Source organism: Gorilla gorilla, chromosome 1 (genome assembly GCF_029281585.2).
Source record: "Gorilla gorilla gorilla isolate KB3781 chromosome 1, NHGRI_mGorGor1-v2.1_pri, whole genome shotgun sequence".
NCBI classification, from domain to species: domain Eukaryota; kingdom Metazoa; phylum Chordata; class Mammalia; order Primates; family Hominidae; genus Gorilla; species Gorilla gorilla.
In genome coordinates, this window is record NC_073224.2 from 221,676,587 (window position 1) to 221,703,783 (window position 27,197).

General features: G+C 48.7%; 1 protein-coding gene across 5 annotated transcripts in view; it reads right to left on the minus strand.

The window, feature by feature from the left end:
* The window catches only part of IGSF21 (immunoglobin superfamily member 21), a 271,595-nt gene that overhangs the window by 144,711 nt on the left and 99,687 nt on the right, over window positions 1–27,197 (minus strand). For 4 of the 5 annotated variants that reach the window (XM_031002237.3, XM_055354358.2, XM_004024773.5 and 1 more), the window contains exon 2: window positions 6,664–6,776. In XM_031002237.3, the coding sequence (XP_030858097.3) occupies window positions 6,664–6,776 (113 nt within the window). Of the gene's footprint in view, window positions 1–6,663; window positions 6,777–25,762; window positions 25,809–27,197 lie in introns of those variants that run through there. The other variant, XM_063702252.1, reaches the window with a different exon arrangement.

Here is a 27,197-nt window from a genome sequence, read left to right on the forward strand (position 1 = left end):
CCCCTGCTGGCACTTCTCCCTGCCACCATGTGAAGAAGGACGTGTTCGCTTCCCCTTCCACCATGATTGTAAGTTTCCTGAGGCCTCCCCAGCCCTGCAGAATTGTGAGTTAATTAAACCTCTTTCCTTTATAAATTACCCAGTATTAAGCAGTTCTTTATAGCAGCATAAGAACTGACGAATACAGATTACAATGGAATTAGACCTGGGAACTTGTTCTTATTTCCTCTTTATGTGTTATTACATTTGTTGTAAAATCAACTATTGTTTGGTGGGCCCTCTCTGACTGCCTTCTCTTCCTTTCCATGTGACTGATATGATAAGACTGAGCACTGGACACACCTCATCAGGGAGAACCTGGCTCTTTGGAAGGCCAGGGGTTGGGGAAGGAGGCCTAGACAAGGCAAGTTGGGTTGGCTCAACCCTGGCTTTTGTCTTCCTCACTCACATCCTTTTCCAGACTTATATCTGTAAGATCCGAACTCAAGATCAGAGTGTGGGGTCAGAAGAGTAGCAAAGAGCAGCCAGGTTGAGTGGCTGCCAAGCAAGAAGGGCCAAAGGGGTTGTCTAGACCCATCCTCTGGGACCTTGGTGCTGGTCTCTATTGGTCACCCAAGAGTGTACCTACCTTCTTGCCCTTATGATATGGTTGGACTGTATTGTCTCCTGTCTCCTTAGGATCATCATTTTCAGTTTTGCTTCAAATAATGAAACATTGTGAAGGGCTGGGACTGAGAGAGAGCCAACGATAGTAAAGCCATTTTGAAATAGCTCCCTGTTTCAGGGAGAGCTAAAATCCATTGAAATGGCTTAATTGTGTTAAGCCACTGGGTTTCCAAGAATTGAAACCCAGTGAGTTCACCAGCATAACCATTTAAAGCGTTGTCTCTGCCCATATCCCTTGGGAATGCAGGTAGTAGGATGGAATTCAAGGAATCTAACCATGGTGATCCTCCCCAAATACCTTCCCCTCTTATTCTGTAATTTCCCTCTCTAGATCCTGTAAGCTATCAACAGACATGAAATGACAATAGCTGTCATTGAATAGGTGCCACAATGAGCTGAACAATGGGGTCTTTTGGTTGCAGACATTATCTCACTTAAGCTTACAAAATACATGTTTTCATGCCCAATTTCAGGTGAAGTTTCTAAAAGGCTGAAAGGTTAGGTCACCACCCAAGGTCAGACTCACACACAGGTATTCTGATGCCCAAGTCCTCTCTCTTCCTACCTCAGCCTTCCCAGCCTCTAGTCTCAATTCCTTTTCAAATGGTCCCAAGCAACCACAAACCCTCATTGCAGAGGCATCCAGCAGAACCCAGACGGGACGATCACCTGGCGAGGTCGCATCATCTGCACCACAAAACACACACCCAGGTATGCATCTTCCCACATGGTGAAAAAGGTGAGATAAGGGGGTACTGAAAGCAGGGGTGTTATCACTGTTTGTAGATCTCCTTCTCTTTCTACCTGGCTCTCTTTTCTGTGGCCTTGTAACCTGGGCCCAGAGTGGCTCCTGGGAACAAATTGTGAAAGACGGAGCGAAAACAAAGGAGGGATGATAAAAACTGCTGTAAAAGGTTAAACTCCCATGATTCTCTGTGGCTGTTTAATGGAGTTCCACGATATAAACAGACCTTCGGCTTTGCCTGCTGGGCAGGCGGCCTCCAACCAAATGAGTTCAGACAGTGTTTCCTAATAAGAAATGTTCCCTTTTCCTTCATACTTAACAAAGCCCCCTGAGTATCCGGAGACCCACACTCCCCACCCCCTGACCAACAGATACTATCAACATTACACAGATGCCCACATGAGACAGAAGTGGGCTACATAGCATGGTCTGTCAACAGGTGCACATTATAGCTCCATGATTTGTTAATTTAGCAAATGTTCACTGAGGTGACTGTGCTCTAGGTGTCAAGAATACAGCAGGAAAAAAGACATAGTCTTTGCTCTTCAGATGGTCATGGTCCAGGAGCAGGTATTTTGACATGATGAGGTAAGCACTAGTGTAAAGACCCACACAGAGGATTCATGGAGGGGGGTGTGCCTACAGCTTTCTGGAGAAGTCAGGGAAGGCAACATGACCCGAGACACAGTCTCTTCAAATGGCCTCAGTTTCTTCATCTGGAAAATAGAATTAATCATAGTATCTACCTTGCAGTGAAAATATGAAAATGAAATGTCATCACGTATGTAAAGCACTTGATCTAGTGCTCACACATAGTAAAGGCTCAATGATGTCAGCCACTCAAATTAGTATAAGCAGCATTAATAAATAAGTCCCCAGTTACAGATGTAAATAGGAATGATTAAGTAAAGAACATTATTTATTATTCATTTTCTTGAACCAAGTCCCGACTTAAGTGCTAGGGTAGATTAGTTATTAGGTGACAGCCTCCTACTGGTGAAGCATGGAATTGCACCCCTACTCTATAAGCCAAAAAAAAAAAAAAGCTCTCTGGAGCTTATCTACATGAGCTGTGAAGATGAAGCCTGGACACTCAAATCTGGGAGATGAACCCATGTAACAGTGGAGAAAGCAGAGAGGGATGGTGAAAAGCATCCTCAAGTTGAACAGGGCTTTAATAGACAACTACGATACCCAGCACCTCAGAGGGACGACAACTCTCTTGACATCTTTATGTTTTCAAAGAAGTGATTTGAGCATGATGACCATCTCCCTTTTTTCACCCTCCCTCACCACACACACGCACACACACACACACACACACACACACACACACACACGATCTAATGATGTCAGGTTACCAAATGAGATCCATCTTACTAAAATTCATTTCAGGGCAAGTTTGCCTGGAAAACTGACTCAATGAGCACTCACTGCTATTCTCTTGTCAGGTGAGCACAGTGTATTCCAGAGGCTGCAAAAGAAAATCTCAATGTTCTACAGCAGGTTATCCAGTGAAACTTCCTGCAGTGATGGGAACGTGCTATACTTCATCTGTCCAATATGGAGGCCACCAGCTATAGGTGGCTAGTGAGCACTTGAAATGTGGCTAGTCTGACTGAGGAATGAATTTTAAAATTAATTTGATTTAATTTAAATGTTAACATCCATGTGTGACTGGTGGCTATCATATTGGACAACCCAGACTAAGGGGCTATGATTACACATACTTCCTTGAGTCTATTCTCACAGTTTTGGCATCTTATTCTACAAACGGGCTGAGCTCCTCCCCACTTGGCCAGACCATGGGGGTAAAGTGTCCAAGAGTCAGGCTCTTGCCGCTTCCTCCCAATTTCCTTCCCCTCCCTTGAGGGGTCCACAAGCAAGACCTTCCCAAATATCCAGCCAGAGGTTTTGTTAGCTCCAAGGTTAGGTGATCCCTATGGCTTCAGATAATTTCATCAGCTGCCCTGATTTACCCAAAGAATCCAATGCATTCATGATGTTTTCTGACAGCTCAGGATGATCCCTTTGCTAAGATAATGTATTTAGGACCAGAGGGGAGGCTGCTGGGCTTGACACATGTTTTGGGCCATTTTGTGCCCACTGTGCTGAGCAGGCAGTGGCGGCCTCATCACAATGCCCTGCTTCTTCCTTCTAACGGGGTTGGAGACACAGTCCTGACTGGGCCTGTGTAATCTATTCATTTCCTTCCAAGCCGGGCTCTGTAAGCTCATTCATGGAGGATGGAGAAAGGAAGCTGGGACGGGAAGCAAACACACGTACAGAAAACAAACAGCACTCGGCAGCTCCCTGCTTGGAGGAGGGGGGCAGGCTGCGGGGGAGAGGGAGATGGGGAAGGAAGCCACAGTGGGGGGTTCGTCTGGCAGGGGAGGAAGGGGTCAGAGGAGGGTCTGGCTGGAGAAGGAGACTGGAGCTCCTGTTGCTGCTGCTCCCATTCCCTCTGGAAGCCCTGCCCTGACCTTGACTCCTGGAGCCCCCATCTTGGTAGGCTCTTATCTCTCTCCCTTCAGCTGCCTCTTTGGGAAGAGAGACAATCACCAGAGAAAGCTAGAGTGGCAGCAGGCAAAAACTGGCCACACGGAGCCCTTCCCTGGAATTTCCTTCCTTCCTCTGCCCCCATCCTTCCCATCATAGGCAGGGCACGTGGGCTCCCTGAGACCTGAGGACAGTAACCAGTCAGCTGAGCCACCACCTCTGTCCAGCTACAGAATTACAAGGGCCCAGGCATTTGGCTCTAGTGGGTGATTTGCATGTGATTTGCATACATCTGCATATGACTGCTCCAGAGGCCCTCAGTCAAAGGATGTGAAATGAAATAAAATAAATTAATTAGTGCAGCCTACCATGGCCCGATATGCAGCGTCTGACAATGGTAAGAGATGCCACTGATTCTTAAAACTATCAGTGGCATCAAGGTTAGGCAGCAAGAGTGGGGGAGAGAGGAAGGTCTCCCTACCGGAGGATGGAGAAGAAAAAGGAGAGTCTCTGTCCAGCCCAGGACATGGATCCTCCTGCCCCAGTCCTGCTCACCATCTTCAAGAACATCAAGTCAAGCCATGTGGAAACCTGCTCCTGGCTTCTACACCTGGGCACAGCCTGGCACTAGCATTGCCCATAACTCCAGCAGGAGCCTCTGCAGGGAGATTTTCACCACTGTGACTATGGTAACATTCGATTTCAAACCGGAGGGAGGACAGTTGCTTCAAGAGCTTGGAAGGAAATGAGGTGCCCACTGCTATTTTCCCATCTCCAAACTTCCTTCCATTTCGCTCCATTAACTGTTCCCACTGGGTCTCCATATTTCTATCTGTCTTTCACCACCCCTCCCTCTGATCCCATCTATGGGATGGCTGAGGGAGAGATGTGGTCCCATCATCAGCAGTGAGCTGGAGTTAATTTATCCCTGTCCTTCTGCCAGGTGCTAATGAGATGCTCGCAGCCTGTGTCAGCCAAGCAGTTCCCATATCCTGTAAATACGCCTCTTAGTGATTCAGTTCATGGCACTATTTAACATATGCCTTGACTGTCTCTAGGCCCACTGATCTATCTAGGATGGCACCCTTCCCTAAGGCTGGGACCCTCTAGGGTGCTGGATGTCAGGTTCACACCTGTGAGGCCCAGGCTACCTGAAGAGCTTGGGTGGAGGGCACTAGAATTAACTCTAAACAGGAGAGACTGCAATGCTGAAATAGAGAACTATGATTTTTGATTAGAAGGAGTGCAGATCACAGCCAACAAAATAGCAACAACAAGCAAACCATGAATCAGAGACCGAAAATGCAAAGCAGAGCAGCCAAGACAGGCTGGTTCAAAGCTCACCTGGACCAAGAGCAAGAAGGAGACTGAAGAAAGCTGTTCTGAGTCAAGACTATGAACAGCGAGCATGCCCCAGGGATTCCTCTAACACTGAGTTTCCATGCTCTGTGTGTAGATGTGGTGACAGCTCCAAGGAGCAGAGGAGCCAGCTCTAGATCTTGAATCACAGTTTGGTGCCCACCCCCCACCTTCCTTGCCCTCTCTTCCACGCTCCATCACTTCCTCCAGAACAGCTCCACCTAACTGTGCTATCCATCTGTTTCATTTGAAGAAAGGGCAACAAAGATTAGGAAAGCGTGGTTTCTGATCAGGGATTTGCAAACTATGGCCCATGAACCAAGTCATTCTATAGCCTGTTCTGTACAGCCAGCGAGCTAAGAACAGTTTTTACCTTTTTTAATCATTGAAAAAAATAAAAAGAAGACGAAATTATGACACATGAACCTTGTACAAAATTCAGACTTTGGTGCCCATGAGTAAAGTTTCATTGACACACAGCCATGCCCTTTCATTTACACACTGTCTATGGCTGTTTTGATGCCATACCAGCAGAGTTGAGTAACTGTGACCAAGACTGAATGTTTGGCAGACAGGAGAATATTTACAATCTCAGTCTTCACCAAAAAATGTTGCCAACCCCTGTTTAGATGACAGAAGAGGAGTTCTCCCCCAGGATGGTGGTGCCTTTATCTGTGCACACTCGAGCATGCATTGCAAGAAAAGCATCAGTGCCCGCTGGACCTTCTGAGCCTAGCCCCAATTCCTTTGTGGCAAAGGGATAGAAGACTGGGATGCCCCATCCAGACACAAGAAGATTTCACTCAGTGGTTGAAAAGGCCCCCTGTGCTCAAGATTCCAAGCTGTTCTTCCTGGTGCCAACACCTGGGCCCTGGGCAGGTGGGTACCTGCTCATCTCTAACCAATTCCCTTCTCAGATGGTGCCAGACACCAGCATTAGTCCTATATGTAGTCAGATTAGGTGGCAGACTATCTCTGTGATTTGATTTTGCAAAAGGCAGGAAGCCTTCCTGTTTTTCTCTCTCCCTTGCCAAAAACATTTTCCGAAGCCTCACGCTCAAAATTCCACCATCAGATATCACTTGTGATTACACTGCGCCCAGGGTCCGGGGTGTTCTCAGTAACTTCTACTTTGCCTAATGGAGTTTTCCAAGCGTAGGGGCATAATAGGAGCACAAAGGAGGTGGAAACCAGATCAGTCCTGAGGGTAGAAGGGATGGCTAGTACCCAAGGAGGGTGTCAGCAGAGGGCGGGGACCCAGCAGATGCCCAGGACAACTCAGGACTGGGTCAGGGCTGAGGTCATAACCACACCAGTGAGGGTGTCCAGAGGGCTCTGAGGACCTCCCACCAGTCCTGGCCATGGGCATGAAGGGGGCAGTAGTAGTGACTTACCCGGTACCACACGATCTCCCGCATGCGCCCATCTGTCTTGAAGTTACACTTCAAAGTCACGGCGTCTCCAGCCACCACAGGCGGGAGAGGCTCAATGTTGACTGTCAGGTAGCCTATAGAAGAGAGGAGAAAGGGGTGGTAAAGGCACGAGCAGATCAGGGGGGCTGGGCTGATGAGGGCAGGGCCAGGGAGACAGCAGACAGAGGAGGGAAGTTTGGGGTCTGTAGTTGCACAACTTTGAGGGACGCTGTTCACACTGTGGTTTCTGTGAATGGTGACTGCAGGCCCGAATGGAGCCAATCACCCTCTTCTTCCCTCTCTTCAACATCTCCTTTTTGGCTGCCTCCCTGGCTCCAATGGATCCCTCCAAACCAAAAACACTTCTGCTTGGGACACATTTTTCCCTGAAGGTAGGACCTGCTGGCACCTCCAAGAACAGCCTCAATGTATTTCTATAAGATACCCCAGAGAAGGCTTCTGTGCTCCAACATCGCCCCTCCACCCCTTTTTAGAGTTGTGGCATTCATGATTCATCTATTTGGTCCTGCAGGAAATGAATGCCGAAATGTATTTACTTGGCATTTCCAAACCTATTTGAATATGGGTCGCTCAGCCACCCCTTAAGCCCCATCACCATCCTACGCAGCCAGGATCTGAGAAATACACACTGGGACATGGTGTTCTAAGTGCCCATACTCCTCCATTTCCAACCTCATAAACAAATGACTCCTGGTAAAAAGAGAGCCCTGGGAAACCACCATTGGCTTCCTTAACACCCGCCATTGGCTTTCCCACCACACATACTTTGCCACCTAAAGGGAGGGTCGGGTCCAAGCCTTGGCCATGGCAGTGGTGATATGTTAGAGAAGTCCATTATAGACCCGCTATCTGGGGAGGAGTCTGAACTCATTGCAAACACCAGGTGATGCTTCCCGGACTACTACCAGCTGCCTCTGGGAGTGCCTGGAGCAGACACTGGGACTCTTGCCCTGGTAGCCACACCTTGGGGACACTGCTCTCTCCACACCAAAGTCCACTCTGGTGACGCCTCTAACCCACTCCTCTGCCTCCACTAGCCCCATCCCAGAGGCCTGGACCTTCACCGCAGTTCCGAGGGGAACCTCATTCCTGGGCTGATCATCCAGGCTCATCAGATCGGCTTCCTGCCGGCTGATGTCCAGTCATTGATCTAATGGATCAACCCAGTCCGATAGTCTTAATGAGAAAACTAGCCAGGATGGGTTCGAAGATTTCAATTGTGCAGGCAAGCTGAATAGATGGAGCCCATGGGCCTGACCCCTGCCTGGAACTCAATGGTTACAACACTCCAGGAAAACAAAAAACAAAACAAAACAAGAATCGACCTGGAGAGGATCAATTTGGAAGTTGGAGTCAGAGCGGACCTGCACGGTCCACGGCTTCAGGACCCAGCCTCCAGGGTGAGGGGCAAGGCATGGGGCTCACTCCAGGGTGGCCTGTAACTTAGGCCAGAGGTCAGGCTCCTGGATAGCCCTGGAGCCCACTTGGTCTGACAAAGCCACGACCAGAACCATTCGGTCCAACTTCCAAGATCAGAAGGACCAACCCGGATCCTCCTTTCCTCATTTACTCAACCCCAGTTCACTCCCACCTACCCTGTGCGGGCCTGGGGCCAGGATCCGGGAAGCAGAGACCCAGGCATTGTCCGGCCCTCCAGGAACAAGCAGTGAGGGTGAGACAGAGATGCCCAACACAGTCACCACTCAGGTGACCAGCCAGCCTCTAGGTAGGTGGACGGGGGCCTGTGAGTGGGCACAGAGGGAACCTGATCCAGCCTGGATGATCCCAGCCATGGGGCATGACAAACAAGGAGGCCACCTTCAGGAGGACAGACCCCACGGAAAGGGAGACCTCCGGGCAAGCCAAGCCCGAGTGTAACATCGTGATACTGGCTCACATGTCCACACCTGCTTTGTGCCAGGCACTGGGCTAAGCACTTGATATGATATGCATCTACTCACTTAATCACCAGGACACTCCTAGGAGAGAGGAACTATTATGATTCCCACTTTCTGTGAGCGAACCAAGAGGTGAAGTCCCCTGCCAGATCACACAGCTGCAAGTTACAGAGCTGGAATTCAAACCCAAACCTTCGGGCTCCATGACAACCACCACGCTATTACAGCCTCTCGGAAGAGGTGAGAGAAAGTGGCAAACACTGTACATCTGCAGCCTGCATACTTTTTTCTCCCAGCCCTAAAGATGGAGGATGGGCATTGTGGCAGGAACTGTGATAGGAGTTGAGGACCTGACCCCATGGCCACAATTCTGAGCCACGTGGCTCAATCTTCCAGTGAGGCTGCCCTCCCCTGGGCTCTCTCTCACCTTTGCAGATATAGTTATGAGTTGAGCATCATCAGTCCAGATGGCTGATGAGATCAAGGCTCATGTAGGTCCTCCTCCCACTGGAAAGAGGAGGGAAGGACATATTCTCAGATGCATAAATCTTTGAGCAGCCCGAGGTGGGTGCAGATGGTGTGTGTCGTGAGGCAGGCAGGGCGGGATGGAGGGTCACCATTTGTTGGCAAGCCATGAGGGAATTGCAAGTGTAAGTGTGGCGGTGGCGGGGAGGGCAAGTAGGGGAGTGGTTGCAGCTCTGGTGATTGGGTGGTAGTGTTAGGAGCACTGGCAGGTGCAGCAGATGTCTGGGGCAGTAGAATTCACAGGGGCATGCCAGGGTGAGATCAGAGAGCCCACTGCGTACGCACTCAGTCTTAGAGGTGAATCAGGAGGTGTGTGCAGGAGTGGGGTGGCTCTGACAGGTTAAGACAAGACAGCTTTTCCCAGAGTGTGCAGAGAATAGGGATCTTCTCACCAGTGTTTCAGGAAACACGATTTCTTTGTGTGTGTGTGTGTGTGTGTGTGTGTGAGAGAGAGAGAGAGAGAGAGAGAGAGAGAGAGAGAGAGAGAGAGAGAGAGAGAGAGAGAGAGAGACAGATACAGAGTCTCACTCTGTCATCCAGGCTGGAGTGCAGTGGTGTGATCTTCACTCACTGCAGCCTCCACCTACTGGGTTCAGGCAATTCTGCCTCAGCCTCCTGAGTAGCTGGGATTATAGGTGCTTGCCACCATACCCAGCTAATTTTTGTATTTTTAGTAGAGATGGGGTTTCACCATGTCGGCCAGGGTGATCTCAAACTCCTGACCTCAAGTGATCCGCCCGCCTGGGCCTCCCAAAGTGCTAGAATTACAGGCATGAGCCACCATGTCTGGCAGGAAAACATGATTTCCAACATCTATGAATTTTAAGAGATACTGGGTTAAGTATAATTAAACCCATTCTTCCCTTCAGGACTTCACTTAACTTTCTCTCCTTCCTTCTTCCTGTCTTTCCTTTATGCATGAAAAACAAATTAATTGAGAATCTGTTCCGTACCAGGCACCGTTGTAGGCAATGGGGACATATCAGTAACAATAGACACGTCCCTGTCCTCATGGAGCTGCCAGTTCAGCAGAAGAGCCCATAATCAAATAAATGATGGAAAATATGTCCGGTGGTGATAAACATAATGAGGAAAAACAAAGCAGAGTGAAGTGATAGAAGGCAATGGGGGAGGGGCTTCTTTAGCCAGAGGGGCCCTGGGAGGCCCTTCTGAGGAGGCTGGAATAAAGGAAGGTGTGAGCCATAGGGATATTGAGGAGAGAGCATTCCAGACAGAAGACATGTCAAGCGCAGAGGCCCTGAAGCTGGAGTGTGTGCTCACAGTGCCTTGTGACCCTCTAAGTTTGGGCCAGAGTGGGAAATTTTTCTTCATATTTTACACTCTGGAGCCCATCTTTTTCAGAGCATCTTGTAGAACCTGAGCCAGGAATGGGAGCGAATAGAGTGAGACAAGCGAGGGGCCTGCAGTGCAAAATTAAAGGACACCGTCTCATTGCACCATCCTGAGAGTGAGTGGGTGGCTCTTTGAATGTTACCCCCTGTGCACCTGGCTAGCCTAACCCTAGTCTCAGCCCCACTGGAGTCCTTGAAAACAAATGTCGGGAAACACCACTGTAAACCGAGGCAGGAGTGACTGTGCCTTCCATTCCAGGGATGCCCCTACTTGGAGTCACGGTAGCAGCCAGGAGGAGAAATGCTCGTAGCTGGGCACTCCCCTTCTCATCCCCGCAGGAAGCTGAGGGAGTGGGGTTTCCAGGCTGCAGAGACAGGTTTAGCTCTAAGGATTAAAACTCCTTGTCTGAGCATGTGTCACTTAGTTTTCCCAGCACTCTCACTCCCATTTTTTCAGCAGCTCAGGCAGCAACCAGTGCCTTGTACGATGCCACGACCATGAGTATGTCACACTGGAGTGCAATTGTCTGTTTGTACATCTGCCTCTCCTTCTGGAATATGAATTCTATTAATATCAGTAGAGTATTAAAATATGAATACAATAAGCAATGCATTTTGAGCGTTCATGGGCACAGGCAGTTTGGGTCCTCGTACCCTCCTGTAAATATGCCTCTGTCACAGACAGGAACGACCTACTGTTCAGAGCTATGGAGCACCTCGTTCCATGCCGCATGGACAGAGCAGCCAAGCTGGGATCTGAACCCAGAGCTATCTGGCTCCAAAGCCAACTTCTTTCTACCACTTCTTGCTACTGGCTGGAGCAGAACATACTACTTGATGGGGTCTCTTGGGAATTCTGGGTGGTATCCCCCAATTTGCAGCTCCATCGGTTGCCACTGAGTCTTCACCAGCTGCCTGGCTCTCAGACAGGGCAGGGAAGCCAGTGCAGGAGCTGGGCCAGGTGAGTGGGGAAAGGACTGACCCAGAATTACACACTGAATGATAGGAACCATAAACAGAGAGACCTGGGGTTGGGGCCAGGCTCACGTGAGAGATGGTGGGCAGAGGGGAGACCCTACTGCCTCAGGGCTTGAGGTCACAGCCTGGCAATGAGCTGTGGGCTCCACCCTTCTTATCCAAGGCCAGGACAAACATCAGGTGATGTGTGGGGTCTAAGTCTTAGGTCTGGAGGTGGGCTCTCTGGCCGGGGTGAGGAGGGAGAAGGTGGAAAGCAAGGTGATTTTCCAACAGATGTGCCAGGCAAGGCTATGACAGCACCAATCAACACCTGGATCACAGGTGAGAAAACACCTCTGAGACACAGACACACACAGGAGAGGAGATGGCAAGGGTTCATATAGCAAGGGAGCTGTTTCCAAGAGAAAAACACAGGAAAAGTTCTCCTCTAGGTCCAATTAATGTTCCCCCAGCCCTGATCTCACAAAATTCCATCATCTTCCACATACCCTGCACGGATTCTTTTCCTGAAAATCTCCTCCCCATCCTTCCTGGCTCTTCTCCACCCATGTACCTCTCCAGAATTTGAAGTCTGTCGATAGAATCGAGTTTCTCACTCTAGCATTCAGTAGCGACCTGGGCAAGTTATGGGACTGCCATGGGACTCAGTTTCCCCATGTGTAATGTGGATGCAGGAATAATCACAGGGTCCAAAGTGGTAAAGCATGGTCCAGGGCTTCATTCAACACAAGCTCTACCCAAACAGGACATCCTGGATCAGAGCGAGATGGCACCATGCTTCCCGCCAACCCCCTTCCCTTGCCTGCACTCCCTCCGGCATTCCACTCTCCAGTCTAGGAAAGACAGCTCCAAGGTAGAGGTTGAAAGAGCAGAGACTGGCATCTGGAAGCTGACTGGAGAGAAGAGAAGATCCAGAGATGACCAGCTCAGCCAGACATCTCATCCAGGCTGGGGGCAAAGTCAGGAGACCCACAAAGTGAGATCCTCCCCCGAGGCAGAGGACATAAAACTAGAGAGGAGGCTCAAGAAGGCTTCTGCTGGGGACCCTCCTGGAGAGGTTTCTGAATGGAAGCACTTCGGGGTTCATCCCTCCTATGGAGCCCCTGGGAATGAGGAGGCACAGCTGAGCAGGCATGGGTGGGGGAAGCCAGGAGCACAGCGGTGAAGAGCAGAGGAGAGGTGAGTTCTGGTCTCAGCAACACTGCCACCCAGCGCTGGGACCTGGCAAGTTTTCCCTCTTTCTGGGCCTCAGTCTCTTCATCTGTAAAATGAGAAGGGAACTTGATTTTGGGGGTCTTCCTGCTCCAACTAACCCCATATCAGATGCTAACTGAACCTAAACCTGGGAAGTAGCAGAGGCCACCTTGCCACCTTCCTTTTGGGTACAACTCAATACCATTCCTTAGAGAAGCAAATCCTCCAATTACTCAACCACCAGCTGAAGACGGAGCTCTGTCTTTCAGGGCATTAAATTTGCCACCAATCAGCCTTGATGCGTGAGCTCCACTAAGCGCGGTATCCAGAAGTGGATCAGGAGTGGAGACGGATCCATCTTAACTAAGCAGTTCATTATCCTGGATGGCACCATCACTCTCCCCTCTATCTCTGACAGCGTTTACTCCACTCCTGTTAAGATACATTTAGCAAAATCGCAGGCAATATTTAGGAACCTGGCACCCTTCTAACGAGGTGATGACAAATAGCTCCTACACCCGGGAACTCTCCTGGCAACATCCTGACATCGCTCCCTGGCCTTTCCCAGCTCCAAGGGGATGTGTCCAGAGGGATGGCTCAGGTCTGCCCCAGGGGACGGGGTCAGCGAGGGCTTCCATCAGAGGGATATGGGCCTGTCTCTGAAAAGAGACATAAATTATGTTAGAGTCACCACTTGTCCCTATCTGCCCAGGGCTGAGGGGGTTTCCTGGGACGAGAGACTTTCAGCACCTAAAACTGACAATGTTTCTGACAAACCGAGATGAGTTTTCACCCTTGTTATAACTTCACCATGTCCATGGATGGCCCTGGCTAATTCACTTAAACCTCTGTGCCTATTTGGATAATAGGAGTAACTATGCCTCCCTTGACTCGGTGTAAAGCTGAGTGAAAGTGAATGGCAACCCCCTCCTCAGAGCATGGCTGCTCTTGGGTTCTCAGAAGATGGTGGTGGTGGTGGTGGTGACAAAGTATGCAACATGGGCTTCCTGCACCCATTCATGGTCCCTGATCATTTCTCTAATATGCACGCCCCTGGCCTTCTTTAGGGTCTCCAGGAGCTTCCCATTGCTCCATAGGAAAAGTTGCACATCCTCCCAGCAGGGAGATCTGGCCCATGCCTAGCTCTGAGGTTCCTCTGGCACCTCTCACTCATCATCCAGGGCCTGCTGCCTCTGCTGTCCTGCACACACAGCCTCCTCTAACCTCTGGGCCTGAACACGGGCTGTCCCTCTGCCCTAAGCCCTCTCCCTCACTTGGGTAACTTCAATATTTCCTAGGCATCCTTCAAGGATTCACAAAAATGTTACCTCCTCAAGAAAACAACTCCTCTAACTTCCATAGTTCTCAAAGCACTCCTGCCTCTCCCGCTCCTACTGCTTGGGACACCGAAAATTACTTGTAATGAAATATTCAGGGTATGCTCACCTCAACACAGGCCATAAACTGTTTCTATTTTCTATGGTCCCCAGGTGCCTAGAACAGCACCTGGATCAAAGATGGTGTTGAAGAAAGAAACAAATGGATTCTACTCATTCCCTTGACTGTTTTATAATTCCCAGGAGGGCCCTCACAGAGGCACCTCTTTCTAATGGGCTTTTCCCTAAGCAGCCTGAGCCAAAGTCTCCCCTGACCTCAGGTGTATTCTGAACCTGCTTCTCTGACCACATCTGCTTGGATTGGTGCTGCTGCCAGCTCGGAGTATCCAACAGCCTCCCATGAAACCAAGCATCAGAACTGCATCCAACAGAGAAAATCGGCACTGAGTGGTGAGTGGCCACTCAATCGGGTTCTCTTACTCAGGATGGTAGGATATGAGACATTAACTATGCGTCAGCAGACAGCACGGTGGTAAGGGAGAGACTGTAAGGCAGACAAATCTACAGGTAGTGGCACTTAACTGAACCACCATAACAACAGGGCCCTCGAACAAGAAACTTGGTGCCCACCTCAGCATGTGAGTGCCAGAACCAGCAGACTCAGGGCTGCAAGAGGAGCTGCTGCTGCATCCTGAACAATATCCTGCTTCTCCTGGTGACAGTGAGCTGAGCTTTTGTCCTATCTTCCTGGCTTCTCCCATTTCCTTGCCACGAGGGGAGCTAACAAAGGAGCTTGCAGCATATGAGGGTGTGGTTCTTCATGCTATCTCACAAGCCCAGATGCATGGACTCAGATTAGCCAGGAAACTTCACACTTAGAAATGCAAACATCCTCCATGCCCGTGCCTAAGTCCTGGGTAGGGAACCCTGCTGTAAGGCAGTCCATCACTGCCTGATGCACCTCTTGGTTGTCTCCAGGCACCACAAGGAAACAGGCCCTACAATGATGTGATGTTTCCCCCTATTTCCCAATCAGGGAGCTCAGAGCACACCAATCTACTTCTTGGAACCTCCTCTTTTTCTCATGCTCACATCAAAGCAGCCAGCAAGGCCTGTAAGCTCTATAAAATATATGCAGAATCCAACTAGCTCACCCCTCCACTGCTATCTCCCTGCACCTGGCCACAATCATTTGTTGCCTCGCCTACTGCTCCATCTCCTCACTGGCCCACCTGTTCTGCCTTCACCTGGCCCTGTGTCCTCCCTACCTCTCTGATTTCAGCTCCCCTCACTCTGAATTCATTCAGTTTCTCTACTCACAATGAACGCTGCTGGCCCCTGAGCTTCCTAAGAATATCCTCACCTCAGGGCCTTTGCCCTTGCTGCTCCCACCTTCCAGAACAATCTTTCCCTAGATACCCACATGGCTCAATCCCTCAATCCTTTCTCTGCTCAAATGTCACCACTTTGGAGAAGACTCTTGCAACTACCCCATGTAAATAGCACCCCTGTCACTCTCTGACTTATTACCCTGCTTTACTCCTTCTTAGACGTTTATCACTGCCTACATATACTTACTTGTTTATTGTCTGTTGACATCCCTGACCTCCAACTAGACTGTACACCCCATGAGACTATGTGTGTGAGTTTCAATATTTTTTTCTCTGTCATTCAGAGTGGATAATTTCTATTGATCTACCTCCAAGTTCACTGATTCTTTCCTCTGTCATCTCTATTCTGCTACTGAGTCTAGTCAGTGAGTTTTTTATTTTGGCTATTGTATTTTTCAGCTCTACTTTTTCAACTGGCTCTTCTTTATATCTTCTATGTCTTTGCTGAGCCTATTTCATTATTTGTTTCAAGACTGTTTTTGATAACTTGTTCAAGCATTTTCATAGCTGCCTCAAAATCTCTGTCAGATACTTCAACCATCTGTGCCGTCTCATTGTTGTAGTCTACTGATTTTCTTTCCCCATGTGAGTTGAGATTTTCATGGTTTTTTTTGTGTGTGTGTATCAAGTGATTTTCATTTGTATTCTGCACTTTTTAAGTATTACCTAGTAAGACTGTAGGTTTTATGTATCTTCATTCTTTATGTGGCACCTTGATTCTAGTGTTTTTCCCCAATCCATCTGCTAGTATTTACTTTTCAGATTTTTCAAATAGATGTCCACATATTCTGCCTAGGTTTTATATTTGAATTAGTGAAAGATGAAATGAGGCTTGTCTTCACTTCATCTCACCAGAGCTGGAAGTCCTTGATTTTGTATTGTTTAATTACTACTTTGATATGATTTGGCTCTGTGGTCTCCACCCAAATCTCATGTCGGATCGTAATACCCAGTGTTGGAAGATGGACCTGGTGGGAGGTGACTGGGCAATGGAGGCAGACTTTTCCCTTGCTGCTTTCTTGATAATGAGTGAGTTTTCAAGAGATCTGGTTGTTTAAAAGTGTGTAGCAGCTCCCCTACTTTCTCCTGCTCCAGCCACGTAAGATGTGCCTGCTTCCCCTTCACCTTCTGCTATGATTGTAAGTTTCCCAAGGCCTCCCAGCCATGCTTCCTGTACAGCCTGCAGAACTTTGAGTCAATTAAACCTCTTTTCTTTATAAATTACCCAGGCTCAGGCAGTTCTTTATAGCAATGCAAGAATGGACTAACACTACTATATCCCTAGAATCTAGAACAGTGCCTGGCACTTAGTAGGAGCCCAATAAATAATTGTTGAAGGAATGAAAAAATGAACATGTGACTAGTGCTTGGCAGTTTTCAAAGGATTTCTGTAATTACTAGCTCATTGATTACCATTGCAACCCTGTCGGATAGTGTCCCCATTCTACAGGTGAGGAGACTGAGGCTCATAGATGCAGAGTGACTTTCTCACCATCACAGAGAACGAGGCTTGGCAGGCAGGCCCTTTGACTCTGAGTCCGATACTCTTCCCACCACCTCATGGCAACCCACTCCCCCTTGCTTCTAAATGGAGAAGCTGAAAATAGGAGTGGGTAGTGGGTAGTGGGACTAGGGGCTAGGAAGGACACAAGAAGTCTTGCTGGAGTGTAGCAGGGTCAAGCACCCTGCTATAGTCACAGGACACAATGCATCCACAAGGTGGCAGCAGGAAGACAGATGGCTGAGGCCATTTTCAAGTTCAAAGCCAGCAAAGTCTGCAAGGAGGGCCAGGAAGATGTGTTTGACTGAGAATGTTTCTGGAACTGTAAGAGACTTGTGGCTGGGCTGGCCAATTTGTTCCGCCACATCTCTGACATACAGTCCTCTGAACCTAGCTCAGGACCAGTTATTTTGGCCCAGAAGTGTCTGCCGTGTGTCACCCAAACCATTACTTATTGATAGCAAGTAACTAGTGAAGACTGAAAAGCAACATGGGTCATCCATCCTTTTCTCAGGGGGCAGCGGGTGTGTCTGCCATTGGACTAGGAGTTCCTGAGAGCAGGGACAGGTTCTCAGCCCACTCTGCATCTGGAAGTGCAGCAGTGGTGACAAGAATTCAAGGACTCTTATCTCCTAAGAGAACCATTGTGGACCACGCCACAACTTGACCTGGGGCAGACGGGTGGTCAGGTGGTTGGCAGCAGCTCCACTAGCTGGATTTTAGGTCTTGCTGGGATGGACCATGACAGTCAGGGCCACATAAATTCCTCACACCACCCTCCCCCTGCTGTGGGTCTGGAATTTATCTCCATGTGATAACAGGAGCTCCACGCACTACCACTCATGAAGAAAAGAGGTCACCCCTATCTCATGAAGACAAATACCCTATCTTGGCACTAAGGACATCCTCCCTGGGTTCCAGTGCTGCATAATTACTATTGTAATAAATATTATTACAACAAACCAATTACTGCAACCATATCTTCTAGGCAGGTACAGAGAGTTCTGTGAAATACACTCTTCCATGCTGGACTAATGGGAATTCCCAACCATCTACCTCCTTGTTGGCCGAAAAAAGGGTGAGAGGTGGGGCCGGGAGTGGGCAGTGCCTCTTAAGAAAAGAAAGCCACTCCATAAAGAGGGGGAAAGCTAACAGGTCATCAGTCTCTAAGACGGATCAATTCTGCTTCTCCAATAACTCTCACAACTGTCTTTTTCACTCCACTCTGCACCAATCTGGCCTCAGTTTGGACCCTCCACATCTCCCGGTGGAACTCTGCAATAGCCAGCTCACTGGTCTCTGGCCCCCAAACTTGTCCCTCTAAGGTACCCAGCCCCCTAAAGTCTCAATGATATTTCTAAAATGCAAATATGATGATGCCACCTGTCTGGTTAATGCCATTCAATTTCCCTGCCCCATTGCCTTCCAATTCAGGATAAAGTTCAGACTGTCATGGCCAACTGAGTCCCTTATGAGCTTGCCTCTCTTTGCCCCTCCAACTCAATCAGTCTCACATTGTGCCTTTGCCCGCCTTGCAGCAGCCTCATCAGCCCTTCCAAACCCCTCCAATTATTTTTCCCTATGCTGTTTCCTCTTCCTGGAACGCCCTTCTCCTCTGAGTTCACCTAGGGAAATTTGCATCCTTCCAGGTTCAATGTGACGGTCACCCCCTTCTTGACTGATATGAGTCCGATACACCCTCTCCTGAGCTCATAGACCTTTGTAAACATCTCAGTCACAGCCCAAACACATTCCATTGTAATATAACATGTGGTTCTTCATGTGTCTGTCTCAGACATCAGACTAGCGCTCAAGCCCAGGGACCCGGTATGCACCTCTGCATAATGCTTGACACATGATGGGTGCTCAGTGAGTGTGCTGCACAAATAAAGTAATGAATGAACCAAGACATGAACACTGTACCTTACGGGGCTTTGTGAGCCATGGAGCCCTGGAACAATGTGGATTATGCTGTAGCCCAGGGTGCTCATGTCCTGGCCTGCATCCAAATTCTTCTTTGTCTCCCTGTTGCCTTTGGGATGAAGTCCAAACCCCTGACCCCTATACAAGACGACTCATGGGTCTTCCTCCTGCTCTGCTCATCTCTTGCCCTTCTATCTTTTGCACCCTGAGCCACAGCCATCTTGAATTACTTAGAGCTCCCCAAGTATGTCAGGCTGCATCGGGCCACTGGGTCTATGCACCTGCCGTTCCTTCGGCCTGGAAGACCGTCACTTTGCCCCCATCACTTTGCTATGTCCTTCAGGTCTTAGCTTAGATGTCATTTACCCCAAAGACCACTCCTGATGTACACTCCAGCTTCACCTACCCCATGCCCAGCATTCCCAAATCTGGGTTAGGTGGCCCTCTCACAGCATCTACCATAGCCCTAACTCATTGCATGAGGACACTTCTTTTTGCCAGTCTGTTTCCCGCAGCAGACTGGGAGCCTCTAACGGGCCAAATGCCTGTCTCTGTTACTACATTCTTAGTGCTTTGCATGCTGCTGGCCACACTACTGGCATTGAGGACACATTGAATGAATGAATGAATCCATGAATCTATGAATGAATCCATGAATGAACTAATAAGTTCTATAGGTGATATGGTTTCGCTCTGTGTCCCCACCCAAATCTCATCCTGAATTGTAATCCCCACGTGTCAGGGGAGGGATCTGGTGGGAGGTGACTGGATCACGGGGGCAGATTTCTCCCATGCTGTTCTTGTGAGTGAGTGAGATCTCATGAGATCTGATGGTTTAAAAGTGTGGTACTGGCCAGGCGCAGTGGCTCACGCCTGTAATCTTGGCACTTTGGGAGGCCGAGGAGGGCAGATCACGAGGTCAAGAGATCGAGACCATCCTGCCCAACATGGTGAAACCCCATCTCTACTAAAAATACAAAAATTAGCTTGGTGTGGTGGTGTGCACCTGTAGTCCCAGCTACTTGGGAGGCTAGGCAGGAGAATTGCTTGAACCCGGGAGGCAAAGTTGCAGTAAGCTGAGATCACGCCACTGCACTCCAGCCTGGCCAGCCTGGCGACAGAGCAAGACTCCATCTCAAAAAACAGAAACAAAAACAAAAACAAAAAATTGCGGTACTTTCTCTCCTGCTTTCTCTCTCTCCTGCCTGCATGTAAGACATACCTTGCTTCCCCTTCACCTTCCTCCATGACTGTAAGTTTCCCAAGGCCTCCCCAACCATGCAGAACTGTGAGTCAATTAAACCTCTTTTCTTTATAAATTACCCAGTTTCATGTAGTTCTTTATAGCAGTGTGAAAACGGACTAATATAATAGGTATGTTCAACTGGCCTAGCCTGGACCATGAACTCTAATTTTGCTGCGGCTGGATACTTTTTGCCTTATTGAGCTATGGATTTCCCATCCTAAATTTGGGCCATGAAAGAACATCGGAGGGGGAGCATCCCACTCAAGATTCCTGGTTCTCACCTCCCCTAACAGGTCAGCTCAGCTCTGGACCACCAGGGACCTCAAATGATTTACAGCCTTTGCAGGGAGCAGTCCCCAGTGCTTTCTGGCATCCATCCCTTGCCCCGACCTCCCGGGCTCTTTTGAAATATTCCCCCTCTCTAATCTCCAGCAAACTAATCAAATTCCCCTCTGTCAGAGGCAATAGATGTTCAAAAACTTGTAGGATTAATGTATTATTCATGATGTATGTATTATTTATCATTAGTTTGTTTATTTATTATTAATTTGTGTTTCATTATTGATAATGATATGCTTATACTATTAATAAGAAGACTTGGGAAGGCTGTTCTATGGCCCTTTGTAGACACCTGATGCTCCTCCAATTCCCTGCAAAGCTAATGTTGGTCATTTTTCTTCCCATTTTATGGATGGGTGACAATGAGGCTAGAGAAGGGCAGGACTTGCTCAGTCAGTCATCATGCCTTTGAAGTGTTGGGCAGGGAAGGTGATGAGACTAGGGAAAAGCTTCCTTAGGCAGCAGATCCTGGGCTGATGACAGGGATTCCTGTGGGATGCAATGCTGGGCCTGCCAATTCCGGGTCCACCTGGGACCTCACGTTCTTGTGGTTGTCCCAGACTCCTTCACCTGAGCTCTAATTGGGATCTGAAGCTTCTGTCTTGTACATGGTCCTTGCTCTGTGCTGTGTGTGTGCTCCCCAGACCCAGGAAGATGGCCGTGTGCTCCCCACACTCCATTTCCTTTCCCTCCCAGCTACTCAGGCAGTACTTGCAGTTTGGCAGGGCCATGTGACTATATCATGGCCAGGGGAATATGACTTTCCTGCTTGGCCCCTAGAAACCTCCCATACTGCCTGCACACCCTCTCTCTCCATTCATCACCAGGGTGGGGAGGGCTCTGAGGACTTGGCAGAGGGTGGATCATACGATGAAAGGATGAAAGAAACCTGGGTACTTGAATGACTGTATGGAGCCAAGTCCTCCTATGGTCCCCAAAAGCCCTGATATGAATAAGATATAAAATACCACTGTGTTAAGCTGCTGAAATTTGGTTTGTTACAGCAGTTAGTCTACTATTACATTCCACTAATGCATTGCATACAGTGGGAATTCAATAACGTTCTTGGTGGAAAAAAAGTGAATGAATGAATAAGATGAATGAAAAAGCAACAAAATAAATCAGTGGGTCTGGCCACACTGTTGCTGAATTGGCATCCCAAAGCAGGTTTCCCATGGCAGGATATCAGAGGGAGGGGACTTAAGGATCTGGAATTGAAACCCTTTTGTTACACAGATGGATAAATCAAGGCCCAGGGAAGAGAAAGCCCCGGGCCAAGGCCACAGAGCCAATTAACAGGCAACTCAAGACCAGGACCCCTGTCTCCTAAAGCACAGTCCTATGACCTTTCTACCACACTAGTGTCTTTTCTCTGACCGTCTTTCATCTGACAGCCTGCGGTCACCCTCTGGAACTTTCTCTATGTCCTTGGTGGTGGGTGAGGGGAATTCCCATTTTCTTAACCTTGGGTCAATCCTGCATCCAAGGAACAGCTGAAACTGCTGACAGGGAGGAGGGCTGAGACCAATGTGACCACAGGATGCTTGTGAGGTGCCCGGACAGCCCATGGCTGTCTTTGCAGTGCCCTCTCCAGGGCCAGGGGCATGTTGAGCAGAGGGGCCAGGACCCCCCTGGGTTGGGCTGGTGGTGCAGTCAGCAATGGGGAAACCATAGGCTGAGGCAGGAAGAAAAGAAAGCAGCCCAGACCTTGAAGCAGAAGACCCCGGGCTAGCTCTCATTCTGCCATGGACACAAAGGGCAAGTCCCTACTCCTCTCTGGGCCTCAGTCATCTCATCGGAAAAATGGGCTCGTGGCGCTTATTTCTCAGGACAATGATGATGCCAAGATGAGAACAGCAGGGAAGGTGTTCTGAAATGTTCTATTGGAGAAGTTGGTCTCCTTGCTTGTAGGAGAATTGTCAGGACCACTAGTGCTGCGAGATTATAACCTTGAGCTTGGGAATCAGACAGACCTGGGGACAGCTTCTGACTCTATCACAAGCTAGCCTTGCAACCCTGAATAAGTCACGCCACTGTTCTGAGCTTCAGTTTCCACTTCTGCAAAATGGGATAATTCTCTTTACTTCTTAAGGCTGGCAAGGGGAGATGCAGAGAGATGGCCCAGGCAAGGACCGTAGCACTGTGCCCGGCACCCGGGGGCCGTGCTGCCGCAGATGACCTGGGATTCACTGCCCTGCCATGCTCCAGCTCCCTGCAGCTATCCCACTTCTCTGCGCCCCTCCCCCGCCATCAGCTGCTCCCAGCAAGCCTGCCTTACGGAACATTGTTGGGAAGCTGTGGGGCAGATGGCCCAACCTGTTGGCTGCTCCACGTGGGCCTCAGGAGCGTGGAGGCTGGGCAGTCACCAGTGGCTGCTGTTTCGCTTTCTGCACTGAGACTTAAAGCAAAGCTGGCAGAGGATCTGGCAGCCCTGCATCCTCCAACATTACTCAGAATCATGAGGAGAGACGTGTGAGCAACAGGGAGGCATCTCTGACTCAGAATAAAATTTAAAATATGGATGATGGGTTATTAAGGAATATTTTAAAAGAAAAATAGTTATTACTCAAGGAATACAGTCTATGCTAGGTTATAAAACTGGTCTTAATAAGTAAAAAGAGGCAACTTAATGAAAAAAATTACAATTTAAAATAGGCCTACATTAAATAATAATGCCTCATAAACACAGAAGTCCTTTAGCACATAAGAATTAATTGCTGGGCTCAGAAGCTAAAAGCAGAATAAAGGAATCCTTAAATATTTTGCCTTTTATTTTTCTCTCCCAAAAAGGCAACTCGCATTAAACTGGATTACCTCGCTTTGGCACGGAAGGGCCTGGAAATTTGCAAAGGGAATTTGCTCAGTAACAACGCTGTTTCCTTGAACCTATTGTCTTAAGACATGTTCTGAACGCAGCGTGGCTTTGCTCTCTGGATTTGCATCAGTTTTAAATGAACTCAGGTGACAGGGTTTTCCCACTGAAGAACAAGGGAATGGACTCTTCTTGCAGGATCAAAGCTCTTGAGTTCAGACTCTTCAAGCTGGGCAGCTTAGTTATCAGGGCAACAGCCCAACTGGCCCAGGGAGATTTCACATCTCCACTCTAGCAGCCGTTAGAAATGGTCCAGGGAAGGCCAGGCACAGTGGCTCATGCCTGTAATCCCAGCACTTTGGGAGGCCAAGGAGGGCGGATCACTTGAGGTCAGAAGTTCAAGACCAGCCTGGCCAATATGGTGAAACCCCATCTCTACAAAAAACACAAAAATTAGCTGGGTGTGGTGGTGCACACTTGTAAACCTAGCTGGCTAGTCGGGAGGCTGAGGTGGGAGGACCACTTGGACATAGGAGGTGGAGGCTGCAGTGAGCCTAGATCACACCACTGCACTCCAGCCTGAGTGACAGAGTGAGACTCTGTCTCCAAAATAAAAAATAAAATAAAATAAAGAGATGGTTCAAGAAAGCAGAGTGGTTCTCAACCAGGGGTGATTTTTGACCCCCAGGGGACAGTTGGCAATGTCTGAAGACATTTTCTGCTATCACAACTGGAGGGGGGCTGCGCTACTGGCATCTGGTGTGCAGGAACCGGGGATGCTGCTAAACACCCTGCAGTGCGGGGACAGCCCCACAACCAAGAGTCATCTGGCTCTGAGCACCAGAAGTTCTGAGGCTGAGACACCCTGCAATAAAGGTAAGAAAACAAACTTCAGGGGGGGTATGCACGTGGACTCAGGAGTCCCCTAGCACAGCAGAGAGAGTCTCCAACACCAGGACCGGCCGTCGAAAGCTGGAAGTATAGATTACTGGAAAACTTCTCCCCAAACGTTACCCCACACTAGCTATGCCTAACACCTGACATTCAGCCAAACTTCTTTGCCACTAAACTAGATCCACTCACTCCATGGGAGCATCTTTCCTGCTCTCTGGAACATATTTTGATTTTGCAATGCAAAAATTCAATGAGAAAGTCCCTTTACAGTCACTCTGTTAGGATGCATTTATTCTGCAAAGCAAAGGAGTCCTGGCTCACAAAGGAGAGTGTCTGGGGGGGATCCTTCTTCCCAGGGGAGCACCCAGCTTCTCTCTCCTCTCTAATCTCATTCTTCCACTTGACAGGAGAAGCAATCTGGTCTTCATATTAATACTTTATTAAATGCATACATCCTACATCCAGCAAGATAAACATCAGCCTATTACAGTTGCATGGTTATAGAGTGCCTGGATGTCACCCGAAGGCTATTTGGACCTGATTCACACACCATCTAACTTCGTCCTACTGAAGGCCCAGGTGCAGACTGTAGACGTCTCATTGAATGGAGGGGTTGGGTGAGGAGCAAGTGGGCCGGGGTGGGGTGAACAGAAGATCATTTATTCCCATTCTTCAGGGCTGCAGGCTGCCAGATTCTACATGAAGACAGAAAGGCCTGGGGCCTCAAGGCAAGGGATGCATGGACCGTGTCTGGGGCAGGTTTGTCTCCAGGGACAAGAAATGACAGGACCAGGGCAGGGCACACTCCACCAACTGTCCAGTGCCATTTAGAAAAGAAAGCAGGCCTGGCCGGGTGCGGTGGCTCACGCCCGTAATCTCAGCACTTTACGAGGCCAAGGTGGGCAAATCACAAGGTTAGGAGTTTGAGACCAGTCTGCCCAACATACTGAAACCCTGTCTCTGCTAAAAAAAAAAAAAAAAAAATTAGCCAGGTGTGGTGGCGGGCGCCTGTATTCCCAGCTACTCGGGAGGCTGAGGCAGGAGAATCGCATGAACCCAGCAGGCAGAGGTTGCAGTGAGCCAAGGTCACCCCATTGCCCTCCAGCCTGGGCGACAGAGTGAGACTCTGTCTAAAAAAAAAAAAAAGAAAGAAAGAAAGAAAAGAAAAGAAGGCGGGCCCTCTGTATGCAGGTATTGGGTAGGCCCTGGGCCCAGGTCACCTGGCCTTCCTGATAGGAAAGGCATTGAGACAGGCCAAGAAAGCAGCCAGGAATCTTGTTCTGCTACTTCCTAACTATGCTCTTGGACACAGGAAGCTTCAGTCTTTTTATCTATTAAGCAGGAATCATAATGCCTATCTCCCAAGGTTGGAGATAATAGCTGTATAGTGCTAATGTAGCACTCAAAATGTGGTTGATGCTACCACTACTGTAATGATTTTATTCCTTTTTGTAGGTATAATTTATAGTTAAATGCACAAATGCTCAAGTGAGCAACTCGATGCATTTTTACTTATGTGCACACTCATGTAGACACCACTCAACCATTCCCAGAAACCCAGAAAGTTCCCACCTTCTCCTTCCTCCCCAGTCACTACCTTCACCCCCACGATAACTTCTATGCTGGCTTCTCCATATAGATTAGCTTTGCTTTTTCTTGAGCCCACATACCTGGAATCCTGCAGTATGTGCCCCTTTGCATCTGGCTACATGTTCTCAGCATGATGTTTCTGACATTCCTCTATGTGTTGCATTTATCAGGAGTTTGTGCTTTCAAAAAAATGTGTCCTGGTTAGTATCTCATTGTGTGAAATATTGCAATCCACTTATTCCTTCCACCTACTATTGAAGGACGTTCAGTTTGGGGCTATTATGAGAAAAGTCTGTTATTGGTATTAAGATATTATTCCTAGACTGGGCCGGGCGCGGTGGCTCACGCCTGTAATCCCAGCACTTTGGGAGGCCGAGGCGGGCGGATCACGAGGTCAGGAGATCAAGACCATCCTGGCTAACATGGAGAAACCCGGTCTCTACTAAAAATACAAAAAAAAAAAAAAAAATTAGCCGGGCTTGATGGTAGGCTCCTGTAGTCCCAGCTGCTTGGGAGGCTGAGGCAGGAGAATGGCGTGAATCCGGGAGGCGGAACTTGCAGTGAGCTGAGATTGCGCCACTGCACTCCAGCCTGGGAGACAGTGAGACTCCGTCTCAAAATATATATATATATATTATTCCTAAACTGAAGGAGAACTGCCCAAAACCCGAAACCTTTGGACAGCATTTTCCTTCCTTCCCAGGGGAAGGAAAAATTGCTTCCCAGCACATTCCTTCCCAGGGGAACTGAATTCTGCTCTGGGCAAGGAGATCAGGTGGGTTATGAAGAAGGTGAAGGTTGCTTTCAGCATGCCCACCAGGCCTCTGGGCCCCTTCCCTTCCTCCCAGGGGCCCTCAGGCATCTGTGCTATTCCTTCCACCAACCCAAACTTTTTCCGATAAATCTTCCCTTAGGAAAACTCCCCTGTTGGCCAATGATTTGCATTTGATGTGGTTGTTAATTCCTATCTCTCTCCCAGGGGCCACTCACAAAAATAATGACACTGACTTTTGAACCTGTATTTTTTCTTCCAAGTGTATAGCCCTTCTGTATCTGATCTTCCCACAAACATGTGGGGAGGCCAATACTCCTATTTACTGATATGAAAACTGAAGCACATTGATTCATGCACTGGCTGGACAAATATTTATGAAACACCTGCTAGTTTCTGAGCCAGGCACCAGACCAGAACATGGACTGGTCTGGTGGGAGAGGTGTCAACAGGGAATCCCAGCCCCTGCCAGATTCTTCCTGCCTTTGCATCCTTTAGCACTGAGCTCCCTTGCATTTTACAAAATCCAGTACTTGCTTTCTGCATCATTAGTTTCAGCTCCCCAGTGATATGCAATTGTCTGCTGTTGTTTTAAATCCTTCATCATGCAAAACACTTTTAGAAATGCATAAGTGCTTAATAAATGCTCTTTGAGGGAGTGCAATAAAGACTGGTATTGTAGTCCCGACTTTGTAACCCTGGATTTCATGGTCCATATTAGAGAGTCTTCCACATACCCAGAT